Genomic DNA, 19,095 nt, shown 5'->3' with positions numbered 1-19,095 from the left:
GTTGAAGCACCTCATCGGCCCGTGGGGCAACTCCGCTGTCGGCCGAGTCTACGGCTCGCTGCGGGCTTAGCGGTTGCCAGCAGGAAATCGGTTGCCGCATTGGTCTCCCAACCAGGGCTTCTCGGCGCCCCATTGGTGGAACAATAGGGCCCACGATTCCTTTAGCCTCGTGCATCGCGCCATATTATATCTGGCTAGTACTGTCCGTAGACGGGGTCGCTTGTTGGCCACTCAGCCACACCATTCAGAAGCCAGAACGTCAAGATCAATTGCTCAGAAACTCTTGAATTGATGATTCCGTCAGTCGTGTCAAATCCTCGACCGTATTGAATCTTCCATGTCATTCTTTAGGCCACGCTGTCGCGTTCTTCGTTCAATAATCGCTTGTTCCCGACACTCTCTGTCCTCAGCCGGTCATAGATCACATGTGGTGCAAGAAGCTATAATTAAGGCACCATGATGCAAATTCCAAAACATTTGCGAGAAACGAACGAGATGCTGCAGGCGCAAAGGGATGTTGAAATAATTCTCTGCCTGGGTAGTGGGGTGAAAGAGAGGAAAGCGCAGGAAAGAGGATTCCTGCCTTAGATTCAGGCACACACGATAATTAATAATAGGGGACAATGTTCCTTGTGTTTGGGTTTCAGGTTGCACTTTCCAGCGAGAGAAGGCGGTCATAGCCCTAGGAATGGCCACCTTCCGTCACAATTCGGACTTGAAATTCTAATATTTTTTCCTGAGCTAGTTGCGTAGTCTAAGGTTATGATTTCTACAACACTGGCCGAACCGGTTCTTCAAAGTCTCGAAGAATCTTTAACCTTCCACTTAGCGCGCATAATATCGTACTCGTACACAACCACCACATGACACTTTCGCTCTCAGATGCGATCTTAACCCTTCCCGACGGCACCGTACAACTCGGGGGCTGCCAGAACAAAGTGCGCGTTGCTCCCGCCATACCCCAGGCTGTTGACGCCGACGCGGTCTGAGGGTTGCAGCAGCAATGGCTCGCGCAGAGGCTGCATAGTGGCGTCGAATCCACACTTTGGGTTCGCCTCCTTCAGTTCCCGAAGCGGCGGGACCACTCCTTTCCTGAGAGACAGAGCCGCCTTCATCAAGCTGAGCAGACCGGACGCTGCCTCGGTGTTGCCGCAGTTGCCCTTGCTCGACCCAACCATGAGCGGTGCGGGAGCTCGGTTCCCTGCCGCTGCCTCCCCCCCCGCGGCTCCCTTCAACTTCTCCCCAAGAGCGATCCGGAGGGCGTCAACTTCGATTGCGTCGCCCCACGACGTGCCTGACGCGTGCATCTCGATGTACGCAGGCACGCGCGGCGCGCGACCTACCGCCGCAGCCACGGTGCGCGCCAGTCCCGGGGCCGACGGGACCCCCAGCCCGGCCTTGGCCACGGACCCGTCGCTGCCGATGGCGTGCGCCTCGATGACGGCGTACACGCTGTCTCCCGCACTGATGGCATCGCGCAACGGGCGCACCAGGATGGCCGCCGCGCCGTCTGCCGGCAAGCCGCCGTCGGCGCGAGCATCGAGAGGGAGGCACGAACCCGTGGGCGAGAAGTCGCGCCCGGGTACGGCCGGGTAGCCGCCCTCGCCCTGGTACCTGATGCTGACTCCACCAACGAGGGCGTGTGAGCACTCGCCTTGCGCCAGAGAGTTGAGGGCGAGGTGCAACGCCGTCATGGACGAGGCGCACGCAGCGTTGACCGTCACGTTGGGGCCGGTCAGGTTGAGCTTGTAGGCGGCCAGGGTTCCGACGGGCGGGTCCAGCAGGCCGCGGTAGTGTTCCTCAAAGGTGTGATTGGGGCACACGCCCGTCTTGGGGGGGAGCCGCCTATTTGGCACGGCACCCACGAAAACGCCAATGTTGTTTGTGCTGCTGCCTCTGGCGAGAGAGATGCCGGCGTCGGCAAGCGCTTCAGAGGCGACGTCCAGAAAAACGAGATTCTGTTCCCGCGTCAGTTCTCCTTACTTCGTCAAAGCACCACCGCATTAAGGCCGGGATACTGGATTGACGTGACAGATTGCATTGCACCTACTTGGGGATCCAGAACCCTGACGTCTTCCTCTGTCTTAGACCACTTCGCACCATCGACCTCGTCCAAGCCGTCAATCAACCCGTACCGCGGGACAAACGTGCCATCCCCCGTTAGCTCACATGACAACCCCCTGCTCGCCGGCTTCTCAATCGTGGTAATGGCGTCCCGCCGCTCCATGAAGAGATTCCAGAGCTGGTCGGGATTGTTGGCGCCGGGGTAGCGACATGCCAAGCCCGTGATCGCAAACAGACCATCCAAATTGTTGCCTGCAGGGCTCGGTGCCGCTGAGGAAGGGGCCGTCAAAGGTGACGACGTGCACGAGGCGTTACTTCGGACCGGGCTCGTTGACACTGAAGAGGACGCCAAGCCCTGCTGGGACCAAGCAGACTCCTCCAGGAGGGGCCGCTTAACAGACAGGCGCGCAAGCAGCTCGTCGACCTGCTGGCGGATAGTCGCCGCCGAGAACAGGTCCAGCAGCCGGAGGCCGGCCTTGGGGAATCGTGCCGTCATGGCCTTGTGCAACCGCTCGAGGAGCATGCTATGGCCGCCCGCGTCGAAGAAGGATACGTCTTCGCCAAGCGGCCCCGACAGGCGGAGAATCTGACGCCAGAGCTCAGATACCTGTGCCGAGAGGTTGGCCCGGCTGATTTCGACCGTCTGCTCCGCCATCTCGCCGTCTTTTGCTGTGGGGATGGGACAAGTCTCAGGCCTGCTGAGTACTGCGGCGGCAGCCGTATTCTCGGGTTTGGCTGCTTCCACCCCTGCACCGCTCGCCAGCTTCTGGACCAGCTTGCCCGCTTGGACATGGTCGATCTTGCCATTCGGGCTCAGCGGCAGCATGTCTACGACGACGAAGCGCGATGGAACAGCGTAGCTGGGCATGTTAGCGGCGAGCTTTGCGCGCAGCTCAGCCTCATGCTTGTCCCACGTAGCAGTGTCGACGCCTCTGGCAGCGCCGCCGCAGCCAGCCATTGTTGTAGAAAGGACTACAAGGGCTACCAGGGAGCCCTCAACCTCTTGCACTGATGCGAGGGAAATGAGGTCGCTTGCTTCCAAGACACTGCGCTCGACCTCGGGCAAGTTCACGCGATAGCCGCGCACCTTGATCTCGCGGACGGTGTCCATTCGACCGCTGATGGAGAGGACGCCGTTCTCGAGTGAGAGAAAGCCGCGGTCACCCGTGCGGTAGAGACGCAACTGACGGCCGCCCTCCACGCCGAGCGTGTGAAACTTGGACCGCGTTAGCTGCTCCTGTCTGATGTAGCCGCGAGCAGTCTGCGGCCCCACGATGCAGATCTCGCCCATTTTGCCCGCCGGAAGCGGCTCCAAGCTGTCTGGCGCGCAGATGACGATGCGCATGTTAGGAAGCGCCGTACCGATGACCGACGACCCCGGCGTCGGGCTCTGCTCCTCGCCGTCGGGGTTGGAATTTTGAGGAAGGACCTGGACGGTGACGATAACCCTGTTGCCCTCGAACTATTAGCGTACTTAACCCCGACGCCCACCTCGTTTTCGATTTCTCATCCTATACGTACGTGGTCTCGGTCGGCCCGTAGGCGTGTAGCACCTCGAACTTCCGCCTCCACTGGTTCAACAAACCAGCCGGCGAGGCTTCCCCGCCGACAGAGACGATTCTGAGGCTCGGGTAGTTATCCCTATCGTCTTCGACGGCATCTTTAAGCGTGGACAGTACAGACGGAGTGGTATGGAAAAAGTTGACGCGGTTGCGGCGTATCACCTCGCTCAGGTACTCGCCCACCAGGACCTGCGGGTGTTCGGCGAAACACAGCGTGCCGCCGTACGCAAGAGTCACGGCCCACTCAAGCAAGGACGCGTCGAAGGCAAACGAGGCAAACTGCAGGACGCGCGAGAACGGGCCGATCTTGTAGACGCTTCGGGTCGCGCTGACGTAGTGGCTGATGTTGGCCTGGTCGATCATGACGCCCTTGGGCTGTCCCGTCGATCCCGACGTGAAGATGACTAATTAGTATTCAAGCAGACAGTCAGCTGACGGCTCGCGTCTTCTTGTCCTCTGAATGATTTTTTCTAAGGTGTAGCTCACCAGATGCCAAAGAGTCATTGGCCGTCTGGATCCCGACCGGCTCTTTTGGCATTGACGCGATCTCGTCCCTGTGCTCCAGGGTGTTGATGACGACGGCACCATGCGGATTGGGGACCTCGTTGGTGTCCGTCACGATTACCTTCGGGTTCAGAACTCCCCAGATGGCTGACTTGTGCCTTGCCGGCCACGCCTTGTCGATGACCACGAAGCAGGCGCCGGCCTCGAGAGTGCCGAGGATCCACAGGACCGTCTCGAACGAGCGGTCGATGTGCAGCACCACCTTGTCGCCGGGCGCTGTGCCGGATCGAACGAGGAGCCTGGCAATCTGCGCGCTCTTTCCGACCACCTCTGCATACGTCATGCTCGCCTGCCTCTCTGCCGAGAACAGGGCGACGGCGTCAGGCTGCGCCGCGGCGCGCGCGCGGATCCATTGGTGCACGCGGCAGTTGCTGATGGCGTCCACGTCGTCGATGCGCGGCCCCGCAATGATGTGCCCCAGATCGCGATTCTGCAGGAAGCTGAGGCTGCTCAGGAGGAACTCGGGGTTCGTCTGTGACAGGGCCGCCGTCTCGACGAACATGGTCTTGAGCCGGGAGACGGCCTTCTGGTCAAACACTCGGGGGTCTGCAATGACCTAACATGTTGGGTTACTTCTCAAGATCTCGGAACGAAAAGCACGTTATCCCACATGTGTGTGTTGCAACTTACTCCGAGCGACACCCCGTCGTCCTGCCCAAGAAAACAGAAAAAAAGGTCCCAGACTCCTTCGACCGGGTACAGGGCGTAGCCGTCGGCTGGCGTGGGGGTGAAAGACAAAGCCACCTTGAAGCGGAGCAAGCTGTCGTCCATGACCTTGGACGCCCCCTCCATGAGTGTCATGAAAGGGTACATCTCGTGCCTCTTGGCCTGCGAGAGGTTCTTGCCAAAGGCCTTGACGGCGTCTGCGAAGGTGGCCTTGCCGCCGTCGCGCAACAAGGCCGACAGCGGGAACCTGACGGGCATCGTGTTGGCCATGTGCGAGACGCACGATGCAAAGGCCGGCGGGCGGCTCGCGAATGCAACCATCAGGGCGTGGTCGTGGTGAGGCGTGGGCATCGAGGCGCCCGCCGTCACAAGGCCGACAATCGACGCGACTATGCGGAACCAAGACGTCTTGTACGGCTGACTCCACTTCCTGATCTCCTCGTTGGACCAGAAGGCCCATGTGTCGATGGTGCGGTTCGGGATCTCGCGTCCGCCCACCTCGGCCGCCGTCCCCGCCGCCATGTTCCACTCAAACGGCGTCGTGTGGCGGACCTGGGACAGCCAGAACTCGCGAGCGGCCTGACCGGGAGGGCTCCGTAGATAGGCATTCTGTCGTTCATGTTCTTCGTGGTCAGGAACCATGCACCTCGGGCCTAAGAAAGAATCAAAAACTTCCTCGCAAGGAGGAACCGTACGTCTCTCCAACGCACCTGTTGATGAATGTAATCGCCGTACGAGAAAGACAAAGACAACTGATTTTGGGTCGTTGGACCTGCCTGCTCCCGTTCCTCATCTCGAAGGCCGAGGCTTACCAGCACCTCCGTGAACAGAAGGTTCATGGCTCGGCCATCCACGGCGATATGGTGGCCCACCACGTACAGCGCGCAGGTCGGGCCCGGCAGACCCTGACCGCGCGGAGAAGTATCCGTACAGATGACCCAGCGGATGGGAAACTGCGTCGAAAGATCGAAGCCCCGCCGCCAGGTCAGGTTGGAACCGGAGGTCTGGCTAGGGTCAATCAGTTCGATGTCGGGAAACGCCGTCTCCGCGGTGTGAACGGCCATGTAGGCCTTCTCGAAATCATCTGCGCCCGCACCCGAGTCCTCGACGTGAAAGGTGCTCCGCAGCATGGCGTGGCGGCGGGTGAGAAAATGGATGGCTGAGACCAGTTCCATGCGCGGCAGTTAATTCGTCAGCTCCTACCCGTGGGGCGAGTGCTCCAGGCACGGAACACGAGGGCACTTACCGCGAACAATGTCTTCCAGCGACACCGCATGGTGGCCGAGGTCTACCTTAGCGGTGAGGAGGTAGTGGGTGGCCATGGGCCGACGCAGGTAGTCGAGCCAGAGGACCAGCTGGGCCTTGGACAGGGGGATTACGGCCTCGAGATCGCCGGTTGGAGGAGTGAGCTTAGCTGCCATGGGCGTCCCAGGCTCGGGAGCCGGCCCAGAGATGAAAGGCATGGGAGTAGGGGCGGGCATAGTGGTTGGAATAGACGTGGTCGCCAACGTGAGCATTCACCTTCCATACCGCGTTTTCGAGATGGTGTTGGTTCAGTTGTCCAAATTGCATGTTGAGCCAGCCGATGGGACATATCCCGCTGTTTACATCTTCCTTTCCACTTCCCTTTCTCATCAGAACAAGAAAAAGCATGGTGATAGTACCACACCACCAAATCATGCCAATCTCATAGCCCTCCCTCCTCCTGAGACACCTACCTCACCGCTCTGTTTCTGAGACATGTGTCGATGGTTCCATTCTGTCAACATAAAACAAGGAATGGTAGAGAGACCAGTTCCTCCTGACACACACACACACACACAAAAAAAAAAAAAAAAACTGCTCATTAATAGTAAACGACTAATACACAGTAGACACCGGATTTAAAAATCTTGCCCTGCGTCCAGCCATGACCATTGCGCTTACTAATTACACTACCACAAGCCCGTGTCTCGCAAACAAGTCACGATCGAGTAATCCTTATTGCTTTATTTGTGGAGTCCAAGTTATTGCCGCCGATCTTGCTCGGACTAGAAAACTATTTGTCGAACCTACTGTAATTCTCGACACATTATTAGGCTCCATGACACCGCATTGGCCCACGTGGCGGATCTAACAAGGTAATAAAGCGCAACCGCCATGCTTGGCCCTGGCCCTTCCCTGAAGACGAAGAGATAAATAGTGTAGGGATATTGGGGTTTCTGACCGTTGGGAGGAATCACTAGACCGTTATCACGAGACTTCTACCGCATATATCCCTAACCCTCTCGTACCCGTTTTCGCCTCCCGGCCCTATGTATCCGCCAGCGCTCACAGTAGTTACTATTAGATTATGATAATGCATAAGCATGGCGTTACTTCGCTAAATTTCTCGTCACTGCCAGTATCATAACCTGGCAAAGCTGATGCGGAGACGGGTATTGTATGAGCCTTGTAAAACTCGCGAGTGGATTCGTAATATGACTAATAATTACACTTCAAAATTGGTCATTATAATTAAACTTAGCTATAGACGTGGCATAGTCATATCCCGAATCCTCTCCTCTCTTGCCTTTTTTGGCTTGACGCCCCTTTCCTCTTTTCTTTTTTTTCTTACGTGCGAGTGTCAAAACGCGTAGAGCAGTATCCTGTTGGCCTTAAGCCTCGCTAGAGCGACTATCAGAGCCCCAACAAGGAGAGTGGAGCCAGTCCAAGAGGACAGAGCGAGATAGCCGAAACGATCGACGATCTGGCCGCTGATCGGAGGTCCCACAAGCGCACGGTAATAAAGTGTCAGTGAACATCCTGTTCGCCATGGATAGGAGCGGGAGCGTAATTACGGAATGGAAGTGATGGCTGTTACGAATCCCACAGCGGCGCCCTGGCTTTGCTGTGGCGCAATCTTGCCCGCGCAAGCATTCTGGAGAGCAATGACCGTCTGAAAAAAAAACATGTCAGAAGGCTCAGTTTGTTGTGCTGGTTATTATTTTGTGAAGGTCAGTTGAAGAGCGACTTACGCCGGAGGCGAAGCCATATGCCAAAGTCCAAACAATCAGACCTGCCGGGTTAGTAGTGGCGGTCAAACAGAATCCGATAATGGCGGCCAGTAGGATGCAGATGACCTGGATGTTGTAATGGCCATAGTAGTCCGCCAGATACCCGGGGATGACACGGCCAAAGAAAGAACACGCATTGAGCGCAGCGAGTAGGTAGAACGATGTCGACTCGGAAACACCCTGCGATATGGCATAGCGGGAGATGTAAAACAGCGGGGTGAAGAGGCCCAGATACGTGAAAAACAGGCCAATGCTGAGCAGAATGTAGGTGTGGCTCTTGAGAATGGAGAGGTCCGTTTTGCTTGATCTCGCCGGCGCCTCTGGCTTGACAGCCACGGCCTGAACCTCGGCATCACCGTCAGTGCCGGTGGCAATGCTCACTCCGGCAGTTTTGGGTCCCGCTTCCTCATTGCGAGGTCTATTTTCCACAACGGCATTCTTGGTCTCGTCTTGGGATCTCCTCACGGCGAGCCTATCGTTGGGCGCGTCGACGACGGTCAAGCATGTGACCGCGAGAAGAGGAATCATGGTAAAGGCAACGAAACGCATGCTCCACCCGAAGCTTACGCCGTTGTGGTTGAGCAGCTGGTTCAGCATGATGGGCCAGATGACGCCACCGAGGGCGGATCCGCCAACAACAATACCCAGAGCCAAGCCGCGGCGGTGTGGCAAGCGTCGAGACACGACGGCAACTGCGGGGACGAAGAGGAAGGACATTGATGTGCCAATGAGCAGTCCCTGCGCCAAGAAGAGCTGATAGTACTGCTTGCAAAGCGACGTCATGAACAGGGCAAAGACCAGGCCGATGCTGCCCCCAACCACGAGTACCTAAATCAAGCCTTTTAGCACGGAACAAAACGAGAGACAGGTTTGAGTCAACACGGAGCCAAGGCGACAGGAGCAGTACGTACAGTGGGGCGGACCTTGTCGACGAGGATGCCCGTGACTGAGGAGCCTGCATAGAGCAGGAAGATGGAAATGGAGCCGATCCACGAGATGTCGGAGGAGGAACGACCGTGCAAAAAGGTACCATAGTATGTCTGGAAGACACCAAAGGCGTTGAGGTAACCGACGGTGCAAAACAGGGACGCGGAGGCTCCCAGGACGGCCAGCCAAGAGCCGAGTCTTCAGTTGGACGGCAAGTAGACCTACGAGTCAGTCAACGGGTTCAAGACTCTCGATTCGTGATCCGTGCTTCACTGCAAATGCAAAGGCAACTTCGCTACAAAAAAAGGATGAGAAAGAGGTAGGTACGGAGTAATCCGCAGCACGAAGGAAGGCAGGGGAGAGGGAAGGTGTTGGGGAGGGGAGGGGGAGCAAGGAAGCAACAACGATTCAGCTCAGCTCACCGGTTGCAGTCAGGCGGCCGCCCAATCTGGCAAGATGCAGACGCCATGGCGGTGCGGGCAAGACCAGGGTCCTTATTGGAAGCAGCCAAGAGCAAAAGGCGAGAGGTGCTTTGAAAGTAATGGTTTCTCTTGGTGGGCGGCCGACGTCTAAGTTGTCTTCTTAAAAAGGCAAGTACGGATCCGTGCATCTGTCTCCTGCCTTCCTCCGAGGACTATCCGCGGCCCCTGGAACGCTTCCTGTGGTAATTAGACCGGGCCCACTCGGGCTCCCGGACCTACCAGGGTTGCAGCCACGCACATCTTCCTGCAGACCAGCCCTGGTCGACTTCCTTCTTCCACTATCGCCATCGCCATCAACGACCGTAGCAGAGATACGAAGACCGAAGATTCCATCCATCTCTCCCCACACTTCCGGATTAAGGGGTGCCTGATCCTTTCGTGTGGGACTCTGGATAACGTTAGGGGTTTGGGGCTGGGCTCGCGTACGCACAGACCCGGAAGCCACCTACTGACTTCCCGGACTGCGAGGGCAAGTACGTCCGTGAACGTCATGCATGTTTCGGTTGTAGCAGGTGCAAGGCTATCCGTCATTGAAGATCTGACACCTGGCGGCGCCAGAACTCGTTTTCAGCTGCGAAGGGTCCAAGTGCGTGCTCACTCCATTTTGCAACAAAGCTTGTCAAACAAATCTCGCCATCTTGCATCCCCGGGGTTATTCAGACCCGGGATCCTCCGTGCTCATACATCCTTTGGGATACGCCGTTCAATTCTTCTGTCTGGCATGGCCCGATGGACTTCCTCTTGTGGTCACGATGAAGCGGCGGGCCACTGCCGATACCGATGCAACGGCTGTTGAGTCTCAAGAGCCACAACTGCAGCCTCCCTCGCTCAAAACGGAGCCAGACCGCCCGCCGAAGCGACGGCGGCAACCAGCGTATTCGTGCGACTTTTGCCGGAGTAAAAAGCTCAAATGCTCTGGACATCCCTGCAGCAGTTGTGTTTCCCGGGGGTTGCAGTGCGTTGGCGGGGGCGACGGAGGGGCCGGGGTGGGAAACCTTGCCTGGGCCAGCAGGATCCAGCCCGGCCGACTGCACGTTATCGAGGCGGGTCAGAGTCACGGTCGGCCAGAACTGCCCATCTTGATCCAGACTGTGGTCGCCCCCGGTCCCGGGTCCGGGTCCGGGTCCGGGGACTCGGGCCCTCCGGTCACCATCACCGTTACTGTCACGGGCCCGGGTTCGACGCAGATTCAACAACAACAACAACAACAACCAAGTCAGCAGCATCAGCATGGAGGACCCCATCCGCCCAGTAACTCCCTGGCAGTTCCAGGGGTGCCAGCGAGGGCGCCAACGGGAGCGGCACCCTTAGTCTCAACGCCCGCTCGCATCGATACCGCAGGCCAGGTAACGGCCGACTTTCTCGACTCAGCCTATACGCAAGGCGTGTGTGGTTCGGGCCCGCGCACTGGGGGCACCCTAGCTCGAGTTATCGCCGATGGCACCCTCATGACACACGACGTGGCCCACTCGTTATTGCACATGTTTGTAAACAACCCATGCCACCTTCTTGTCGTCATCCATGAGCCATCCGTCCGCAGCCTCATGGACTCTTTCTACTCCTGCCTCGCCGGGATACGCCATGCATCTTCGACCGATTCGGCTGTCACCAAGCTGAACCCCTGGCATGCTGCCCTCATCCTGAGCATTGCCGCCACGAGCGCCGCCCTGCTCGACGAGGGGATGTTGGGCTCGTCAGGATGCAGCTTCACTTCTGCTGAAGAAGCGACCCTGTCGTCCTTGGCGTGGGGCCGTGCAGCCCAGCAGATTCTCGAGGAGGCACGCGAGACGGCCGCGATGGGATCCACTTCTCTCGAGGAGGTGCAAGCTCGTGCCATTCTTGCCTACCTCGTTTACAACCGGGAAGGCTACTCGGCGCGCTTCCGTTTCTTGCACAGCTGCTCCGTGGCGGCGGCGCGCGAGGCCGGCTTGCACGTCGTCGAGAGCGGCCGAGCCGCTGCCGAGGAGCCAAGTATTGACAGGGTCACTCGACGAGAGATCAAGCGGCGGCTATGGTGGCACATCACAGCGACGGACTGGATGAGCGGCGTCATGGGCGGGCCGTTTGACGGCAGCTACACCATCCACCCGCGGCACATGCGCACACGGCTTCCGCGCAATTTAAATGACAACGATCTGTCGGCCCTGGCCGCGCGACGCGATGCTGACACCGTAACGTTTCCTCTCAACGTGCCCACCCAGATGTCGTGCTTCCTGCAGCGAATCCGCCTGGCCGAGATCTGCCGTTCCATAATTGACGCACGCGAGCCTAGCCATCCCGACGAGGACGTGCTGAGCTGCACCCGCGCGCTCGAGCTGGACAGCCTGTTCCGGAGCGCCCTCGACGACTTCCCTCCCTTCATGCGCCTGGACGCCCCCGTCCCGCCCGGCGCGCCGTGTCATTTTCCCCTCCAGCGGGCCATCATCAACATCGCTTTTCACTCGCGCCGCGCCCGCCTGCACCGCCCCTTCTTGCTCAACGGGTACCAGTCCTGGCCGGCTCACAACGCGCCCACTCACGACGGGCGCCAGCGGGAACAATACCAGCAGTGTCGCATCACGTGCCTGGACTCCGCTCGAGCCGTGGTTGAGATTGTCGTCGCGCTCTTCGAGGCCTCGCTAACCCAGGCCAAATCTGATCAGGCCGCCGGCGCCGGCGCCGGCTTCCCGTCCTCACCGTCGTCGCACGGACGGCCCCTGGCCCACCGTTTCGCCATCTTCATCAGCCACCTCTTTGCGGCGTGCACCGTGCTTGCCTGCGCCCTCCACGCTCCCAAGACCACCGAAACCACCTCCGATAAGGCCGCCACCAACGAGTTGGTCATCAAAGAAGATCTCAGTCGCGCCTGCCGCGTTCTTGAGGCTGCCGGCCGGGAGTCACCCGTTGCTGCGCGGCTAGTGCAGGCCCTGACTAACTCTCTTCGCCCCTCCCGCGACAAGAACGCCACCGCCACTGATGGGCTGGATGACCGGCCCGTGCATTACCCACATGTCTCTTGCGCAGATTCTGCTCCTGCCTCTACCTCCGCCAACTTCACATCCGTCCGAGGTCATCATCCAGGTGTTGTTCCTGCCGGTGGGAACGCACAGACGCAGGCACACGTGGGAGGAGGAGGGCGAGCAGGAGCATATGCCGATGCCGGCGGCAACCCCGGCATCGTGGATTTTGGACTCGATGCCTTGTGGTCCGACATCCCGGGCATGCTTGGCTCGGCTGACAACTGGGACGAGCTCTTCAGTAGCATTGACTCCTCGTGTTGATGACCTCGCCACCACACGGAAGTGCGCCGGCCTCAACTGCTTGAGTGTCTCATGCCGACTGCCATTTGGCTCCAAGAAGACTCGCAGGGCGCGCTTGCGCTGGGAGCAGTTTCGTTTAGATGAATGCATTGGTTTGCCAGTCTTGCGACCTCGCCGAGAACATCTCCGCTATTCTATCCGTACAGCTCGGGGGTCAAATCGATCATGAAAGAAGGTCTTGGAATATGTAATTAATCCGGAGGAAGTTGAAATGCTCCTAAACATCATGGCTGTGAGGGATGCACCGTTGCAAATGTATTAGCTTCCCGGGTACATGCTTCTACACCTGTGGCTTAATTAACCTCAGCGGCGCTCCTGGACAAGTTGCACAGGCGAAACCTATTAGGGCAAACATGGTTCAAACGTAGTCACCCTACGCGTTTTATCAATTTGCGCGCACATTTCCACGGCTAATTTTGAAGTCGTAGGGACTACCAGACGCTCCACTACTATATCAAGCGTAATTATAAAAGTTGGGAAGCCGCGCCCCTCCGGTCAGGGGAGAGCCCAGTACCGAGGATGAGAAGATGAGTGAAATGGATCTTTTCATTAATTAGAAGAGCAACAGCTCTGATTATGATGAGTGTAGAACACTCACTCGGTTCCCGATGTTTAGTTCCTTGCTTGAAAATATTTGCAAGGGTCCGGACAGGAAGCCGCGAACGTTGGGCTTTGGTCGTACTCAACCTGCGAAGGTGGAACTGAACTCGCTAGTTTTCCGTACGTACCTTACTTACCTTAAGTCCCTAAGCTGTGTAGGTAATTATGTACATGTACAGTACAGTACTGTATGTAGCCCGTACTACGTAGTACACTTAGTCGAACATCATGCTGCGGAGACCCCCACTTAAAACCGACTGCCCCGCGCACCGATAATTATCGCGTGTGGCCCCTCCGAGTTTTCTCGCACGAAGAGTCATCCGCCCAGCAAACAGGAGCCTGAAGTGTATTTACTGCTGGTCGTCCACAGAGATTGCGAAATCGCCCTCGCTGTTGCTGAGTCTCGGCAAGGAATACACCGCTGACCAAAATGGCCTCCGCTGCGCTCACCAACATTCCACTCGCGTCACTGCCCCGGATTTCCCAGGGCAAAGTTAGGTATGTATCTGATGTTTCCGCTGCCTGCCCATTCACAGAAAGAGATGCTTACATCCGATCCCTTTCTTGACAGGGATCTTTTTCCTCTTCCTGACACGGGAGAGAATCCCACCCTTCTTTTCGTCACCTCGGGTACCGTTCCCTCTTCCTCCTTCTTCCTTTCCTCCTCCTGCTGCTGCAGCCAATTCCCTCTTGCCTTCTTCTTTTTTTTTTTCATACGCTGACGCTTGTCTCCAGACCGCATCAGCGCATATGACGTCATCCTCAAGGTAACTCGAAGCTTCGGACACATTTCCGTCTCACGGAAGAGATGCTCACTGGAACTCGGTCTCGCTGTAGAATGGCATTCCCACAAAGGGCGCCATCTTGACTCTGCTGTCGGCCAAATGGTTTGAGGTGCTCTCGTCCCGCGTGCCGGGTTTGAAGCATCATTTTCTCCATCTCGGCCCGCCCGCGTCGTGCGGCCTGACCGCCGACGAGCAGCAGATGCTGCGCGGGCGGTCGATGACTGTCCGGTACGGTGTTGGCTCGACGTCCCCTCCATGCGAAAACCATGGTACACTAACATCTGGATGTTATAGTCGGCTCAAGATCTTCCCTATTGAGGCGATCGGTAGGATACAGCTCCCCTGAAAGCGATGCAGAGCCTGCGACTGACACTCCACTCCGTAGTGCGCGGATATGTCACGGGCAGCGCTTGGGCTGAGTGAGTCCGCCTCTGCCACTTTCTCTTCCTTCCCTTTTCTTTCTTTCTTTCTTTCTTTCACTCTTTGCCTGCCAATCAGTCTTGTGATTACTCAACTGCCATCCAGGTACGAGAAGACCCAGACCATCCACGGCCTACCGCAACCTGCCGGGCTCAAGCGCTGCGAGCGCCTTCCCCAGCCGATCTACACACCCTCGACGAAAGCGGAGCTGGGAGACAAGGACATCAACATCTCGCCGGAAGAGGCTAGAGGCATCGTCGGCGAGAAGTATGCCTCGCGGATCGAGGAGTTAGCCTTGGCTTGCTACAAGGCCGGAGCCGCCTATGCAGAGGAGCGCGGTATCATTATCGTACGTTCCGTGCCTTTTCTGCCTGCATTAGGAGCCGTCTTTCCGGGACGGGACTGACGAGGGAACCTGCCAGGCCGATACCAAGTTCGAGTTCGGGCTCGACGAGGAGACCGACGAGATCTACCTCGTCGATGAGGTCCTCACGTACGTTTCCCTGAGCTAGTTCATGTCAATCCGGGGTGTCTCGAATCGTATCAGCTGACAGCAATACCCAGTCCTGACTCCTCCCGATTCTGGAGCAAAGCAGACTACCAAGGTTTGTGCCTCACCCACCGTCAAAGACCGGAACTTCTGAACAGTGGGCTAACAGAATGCAGTGGGCCGCGAGCAGGATTCTTGTAGGTTGCTGTCTCGGTTCAGTCCAGATGTCAGTACGCTAACATGCAGCAGTCGACAAGCAGGTCCTGCGAAACTGGTTGACAGACAACGGCTTGGTACGCTTTCCCCCGATGCCGCATGTTTGGTGGTGTCTGTCGTTTGTTGAATGCTAACAACAAGCAGAAGGGTAAGCCCGATGTAGAAATGCCTCCCGAGGTCGTCGAGAAGACAAAGGGGAGGTATACCGAGGTCTTCAAGCTCATGACAGGAGAGAGTCTGGAAGATGCGCTGGCGAGGGTGGCTCATTGAGCATCCGCGGCCGTTCTTCCTTTTTTTTGGAAAGTTTCGCCAAAATAATTTTTTTAAAAAAAACCAAAAGGCTCTCTCTCTCTCTTTTGTTGATGGAAAGTTGGATATTTTTTTTAGCCTGGTTTGCTCACTGAATAGAAGGGAAAAAAATCAATCAAGGCAGCGTCTCTACCTTGCATGCACGAGATTAACCCCACTGGCCTAGGGGATCCTTGACGTGAGTGCCCGGTACTATAATGTACATGGAGGTAGAAGTTCTCTCGTGTTGTGTTACGCGTATCTCTCTGGACACTATTATTGTCAGAATACCTACTTAGGTGCAATTGCTGGAAGCAGCAATTGCGGCGTCGCTTTTGCAGTTTCACAATTATCAAACTTGCTAGCAGCGAGACGCCAGGCACGACTGGAGCCTCTACTCCGAGCTGCGCGCCCAACTCGCGGAGTTCGAGCCAGGGTTGTGGCATACTAGCGCATCGTCCGAACAGAGTTTGAAAGGGCGGGCCTTGGCCTGGCAGACCAGCGCTGATTCGCTGCGGGATCTATACGCGTATTCGGCTGTATCCGCTCGGAGCACATCCCCTGTAAGCCTTCTGGCAGAGGGGGAGGTCTTTGGGAGGCAGTGCCTTCATAGCCGCTCAAACTTGGGTCAGAGAATGATGGTAGTTGGTTATTCCTCCCTTTCTTTTCTAGGTTCCAGCATGGATTCGACGCGCGTCCCGAGGATGGCTTCCTGGGGCCAGCCACATGGGCTTAATTAGTTTAAAAAGTCTTCCAGATGTTCTTCACTTTCCCCTACACAGGCCACATTGTTCTCACGCAACCTCCTTTGCCATCAAGTCTGACGTCTGGCCGATCCGGGACATCATTGGACCAATACGGGGTCACCTCGCGTTACTGCCCATAGATCCATCGCCGACACGCAATCCAGCGCCTCCCACGAGGACGTCATGGCAGGGGATGAGGGCCAGGCTTTTGAGGGCGGTTTCACGCTCTACCGTTACAATCCCAGCCTTGCCGCCAATGCCATCTTCGTCTTCCTCTTCGGAGCAGCGTCCATAGCCCACCTCGTGTATCTGGTGCGCAAAAAGACGTGGTACTTCATCCCGTTTGTCATTGGGTGCCTCTGTGCGTCGCCGAACCTTGACCTTTTGCCGCTTTAAGAGACCCAGGATGAGCTAATACACTCGTATAATTAACAGTCGAGGCCGTCGGATACGTTGGCCGCATCGCTGCCGCGCAGGAAGCCCCCGACTTCACGCTCACCCCTTACATCGTCCAAAATCTTCTCATTCTCCTCGGCCCGGCGCTGCTCGCTGCGTCCATCTACATGATCCTCGCCCGCCTGATCCGCCTGCTGGGCGCCGAAGAATACGCGCTGGTCAGAACGAGATGGATGACCAAGATCTTCGTCGCCGGTGACGTTCTCTCGTTCCTCGCGCAGGGTGCCGGTAAGCCAATCCGCCATTAATTACTCTTGCTCTTTTACTATTACCTACCGAATCCGACTCCCAGCTCCGGATCGAGAACGTCTGTTGGCGGGAGAAAGAACTGGGCAGACCGGCAAGAAAGAGAGCGTACAGGAGCGTACAGACTAACACGATCTCTTCCACTCTAACCCAGGCGGCGGCTTCCTGGCCAAGGCAAAAACCAAAGAGGACCAGGAACGCGGCGAGAACATCATCCTGGCGGGGCTGGGAATCCAGATCATCTTCTTTGGCTTTTTCATGACCACGACCGTCATTTTCCACGTGCGCATCGCCCGGAACCCGACACCGCCCTCCCTCTCGGCCGCGGCGGGGCCCTGGCGCCGGCTCGTCGCCGTCCTGTACGCCAGCAGCGTCCTCATCATGGTCCGGTCCGTCTTCCGCATGGTCGAGTTCGGCATGGGCTACGACAGCGTCCTCATGTCCAGCGAGGGCTACCTGCTCGGCCTCGACGGCGCCCTCATGTTCGCCGCCGCCGCCGCCCTGCTCTGGTGCCACCCCAGCCGCGTGCTCCGCCACGGCCGGGACGCCGGCGGGCCCGCGCTGCTGCTCCTGACCAGCGTCGGGAGCGGCCGCGGCGGCGACACGACCGACGACGGCTTCGGGATGCTGCCGGTGCATCATCCGCGGTACACTTCCGTCCCGCAGCCGCCGCCGCCGCCGGGGTTGCCCAGGACGACGCCGGGCAGGTCGGATGGCGGCGGCATCGCGAAGCAGGGGTACGACGAGTACGAGGTGCCGTCGCCGGGCCGGCCTCGCTACACGTCTTCTCAGAATCGCTACGTGAACCGGGGTTGAGTTGAGCAACTCGGCGTCTCATACGGGGGACAGGGGGTGGAACGTCAGTGGCGGGTGGTTTGTCGATGCAAGGCTGTTGGGTACTCAAAGGGAGGGGAAAGTAGAAGATGGGATGTCCAAGAAAGCGACGTAGGGAAGTTTATTACACGGTTTGGAATACGGTTAGGAAGGGAATGCGGTTGGGATATAGTAATTAATTAGAAAGGGAAACCTTGGCCGTTTGTTTATCTTTGGTTTTTTTCCTATCAAAGGCTGAAGAGGCTAAAACTTTGGTTGATCACTCTAGAGCAATGATCAAGATCTGATAGAGTCTACATATGAAATTCGAAAGCGTCGGAGAAGAGGGCAATACAAGCTGACTGATCAAAAAGTCTACGGAGTACTTATACTAGTGGTATGGTTCATGAAAAGGGGTTACCCTAACCCTCTCTCTGTCGCCTCATTGCGGAAGGCGGCGCCACACAGACAGGATCCACCGATTAAGGTTGATGGACCCACCCAGACGCCTTTAGGGTTCAGCCCCTTCACAACACCACTCAAGAGCGCTTACTCCCTTCAACCTATCGACAGTTCCATCGGGCGTGTGGCTCAGTTGGCAGAGCGTTCGCTTAGCATACCATCCGGTTTGCGAAAGGTCCTGGGTTCGATTCCCAGCTCGTCCATTCGCATGCAGGAGGCTTCAAAGCTCTCGTAGTGTTTTTTGTTTCCCGATCAAACATCCCCTTTTTGCCCCCCCCACACGTCTCGAGACCATCACTTGCACCCCTCGCCTCCAACTCTTCATGGTACGTTCCCAAGTGATGGTATGTGCGGAGTCGAGGTAAACCATCGGAACGATCGAAACTGCTGGATCAAGAGCTGACGAGCCTTGGGGAATCTCCCTAACAAACCATCACCATCCAACGCTGACCACTAGGGCAGCGGACCTTGCTAAAGTAATTACCTCACAAAGGTGCTTGTTGTTCGACTATGTGTCCCAAAACCCGGCCATCGAAGCGTGTCGCGGCACCTCAATTCTCCCCCTCCCTTGTCGGCGAGGAGTGACGACACCGACGATGCACTCGCCCCCCCCCCCCCCCCCACTCGGTTCAGCCCGCGCTGTGTCTGTCCGGAGCACCGGGGAGAAGGGGAGGTCAGCCAAGACACTGTAGTAGCAGGCCTCCTGCATGTCTTTCGCGCACAGCGTGGCCGCATGCTCACAGATAGCAACGGCTGCCTCCCGTAGTTCAAACTGGTCAAGGCCTGCCAAGCTACCTCCAACCATGTAACCTACTGGGTCGGCCCGACGGAGGTGGCGCTTGACCAAACATGTCAGGATATCCGATAGCTGGACCCTCTAGGGCTGGCCTTTCTGATCGTATGAGGAGCGGGGCTGAGTGAGTTCCCCGGGCTGGGCAAGGTCTAACTAGCTCATCTGTTTTTTTTTTTTTTTT

At 57.4% G+C, this 19,095-nt stretch overlaps 4 protein-coding genes and 1 non-coding gene across 5 annotated transcripts; 3 read left to right on the top strand and 2 right to left on the bottom strand.

Annotated features, from left to right (window-relative positions):
* Window positions 1-890: 890 nt before the first annotated feature.
* On the bottom strand, window positions 891-6,337 carry P884DRAFT_210285 (non-ribosomal peptide synthetase; the record flags this gene model as incomplete). The annotated part of the gene is made up of 7 exons (XM_069438990.1): window positions 891-1,958; window positions 2,051-3,493; window positions 3,582-4,030; window positions 4,113-4,746; window positions 4,821-5,465; window positions 5,567-6,015; window positions 6,103-6,337. The coding sequence occupies 7 exons, from the start codon at window positions 6,335-6,337 to the stop codon at window positions 891-893; spliced, it is 4,923 nt and encodes a 1,640-aa protein (XP_069294207.1).
* A 1,299-nt stretch (window positions 6,338-7,636) lies between these two features.
* On the bottom strand, window positions 7,637-8,930 carry P884DRAFT_84971 (major facilitator superfamily domain-containing protein). The gene is made up of 2 exons (XM_069446123.1): window positions 8,803-8,930; window positions 7,637-8,730 (listed from the first exon to the last, which is right to left on the bottom strand). The coding sequence occupies exon 2, from the start codon at window positions 8,672-8,674 to the stop codon at window positions 7,799-7,801; it is 876 nt and encodes a 291-aa protein (XP_069294206.1). The 5' UTR covers window positions 8,675-8,730; window positions 8,803-8,930; the 3' UTR covers window positions 7,637-7,798.
* Window positions 8,931-9,580: 650 nt separating this feature from the next.
* On the top strand, window positions 9,581-15,667 carry P884DRAFT_332400 (uncharacterized protein). The gene is made up of 13 exons (XM_069445785.1): window positions 9,581-9,773; window positions 9,859-10,174; window positions 10,313-12,537; window positions 13,935-13,966; window positions 14,037-14,212; window positions 14,279-14,310; window positions 14,370-14,403; window positions 14,510-14,753; window positions 14,827-14,897; window positions 14,969-15,009; window positions 15,071-15,091; window positions 15,144-15,187; window positions 15,255-15,667. Exons 2-13 carry the CDS (start codon window positions 10,053-10,055, stop codon window positions 15,378-15,380), a joined length of 3,168 nt encoding a protein of 1,055 aa, XP_069294205.1. The 5' UTR covers window positions 9,581-9,773; window positions 9,859-10,052; the 3' UTR covers window positions 15,381-15,667.
* Window positions 15,668-16,231: 564 nt separating this feature from the next.
* P884DRAFT_84867 (RTA1 like protein-domain-containing protein) lies at window positions 16,232-17,864 on the top strand. Its single transcript, XM_069446122.1, has 3 exons — window positions 16,232-16,505; window positions 16,580-16,828; window positions 17,034-17,864. The coding sequence occupies exons 1-3, from the start codon at window positions 16,328-16,330 to the stop codon at window positions 17,660-17,662; spliced, it is 1,056 nt and encodes a 351-aa protein (XP_069294204.1). The 5' UTR covers window positions 16,232-16,327; the 3' UTR covers window positions 17,663-17,864.
* Window positions 17,865-18,239: 375 nt separating this feature from the next.
* On the top strand, window positions 18,240-18,324 carry P884DRAFT_t165. The gene has a single exon. It is a non-coding gene; the product is annotated as a tRNA-Ala (tRNA).
* Window positions 18,325-19,095: the final 771 nt, after the last annotated feature.

Source organism: Thermothelomyces heterothallicus (genome assembly GCF_042370625.1).
Source record: "Thermothelomyces heterothallicus CBS 202.75 unplaced genomic scaffold P884_scaffold_31, whole genome shotgun sequence".
NCBI classification, from domain to species: Eukaryota; Fungi; Ascomycota; class Sordariomycetes; order Sordariales; family Chaetomiaceae; genus Thermothelomyces; species Thermothelomyces heterothallicus.
The sequence above is the reverse complement of the archived record's forward strand: the minus strand, read 5'-3'. Positions and strand labels throughout refer to the sequence as shown.

What these genes read in the sequence shown, in the direction of transcription:
- P884DRAFT_84971 (XM_069446123.1), bottom strand. Translation starts at nt 8,674, where the DNA reads ATGACGTCGCTTTGCAAGCAGTACTATCAGCTCTTCTTGGCGCAGGGA.
- P884DRAFT_332400 (XM_069445785.1), top strand. Translation starts at nt 10,053, where the DNA reads ATGAAGCGGCGGGCCACTGCCGATACCGATGCAACGGCTGTTGAGTCT. An exon ending in AAGCGACGGCGGCAACCAGC is followed by an intron (nt 10,175 to 10,312) that starts GTATTCGTGCGA and finishes CTGGGCCAGCAG; the next exon opens with GATCCAGCCCGGCCGACTGC. An exon ending in CATATGACGTCATCCTCAAG is followed by an intron (nt 13,967 to 14,036) that starts GTAACTCGAAGC and finishes GTCTCGCTGTAG; the next exon opens with AATGGCATTCCCACAAAGGG.
- P884DRAFT_84867 (XM_069446122.1), top strand. Translation starts at nt 16,328, where the DNA reads ATGGCAGGGGATGAGGGCCAGGCTTTTGAGGGCGGTTTCACGCTCTAC. An exon ending in GTTTGTCATTGGGTGCCTCT is followed by an intron (nt 16,506 to 16,579) that starts GTGCGTCGCCGA and finishes TATAATTAACAG; the next exon opens with TCGAGGCCGTCGGATACGTT. An exon ending in GTTCCTCGCGCAGGGTGCCG is followed by an intron (nt 16,829 to 17,033) that starts GTAAGCCAATCC and finishes CAAAAACCAAAG; the next exon opens with AGGACCAGGAACGCGGCGAG.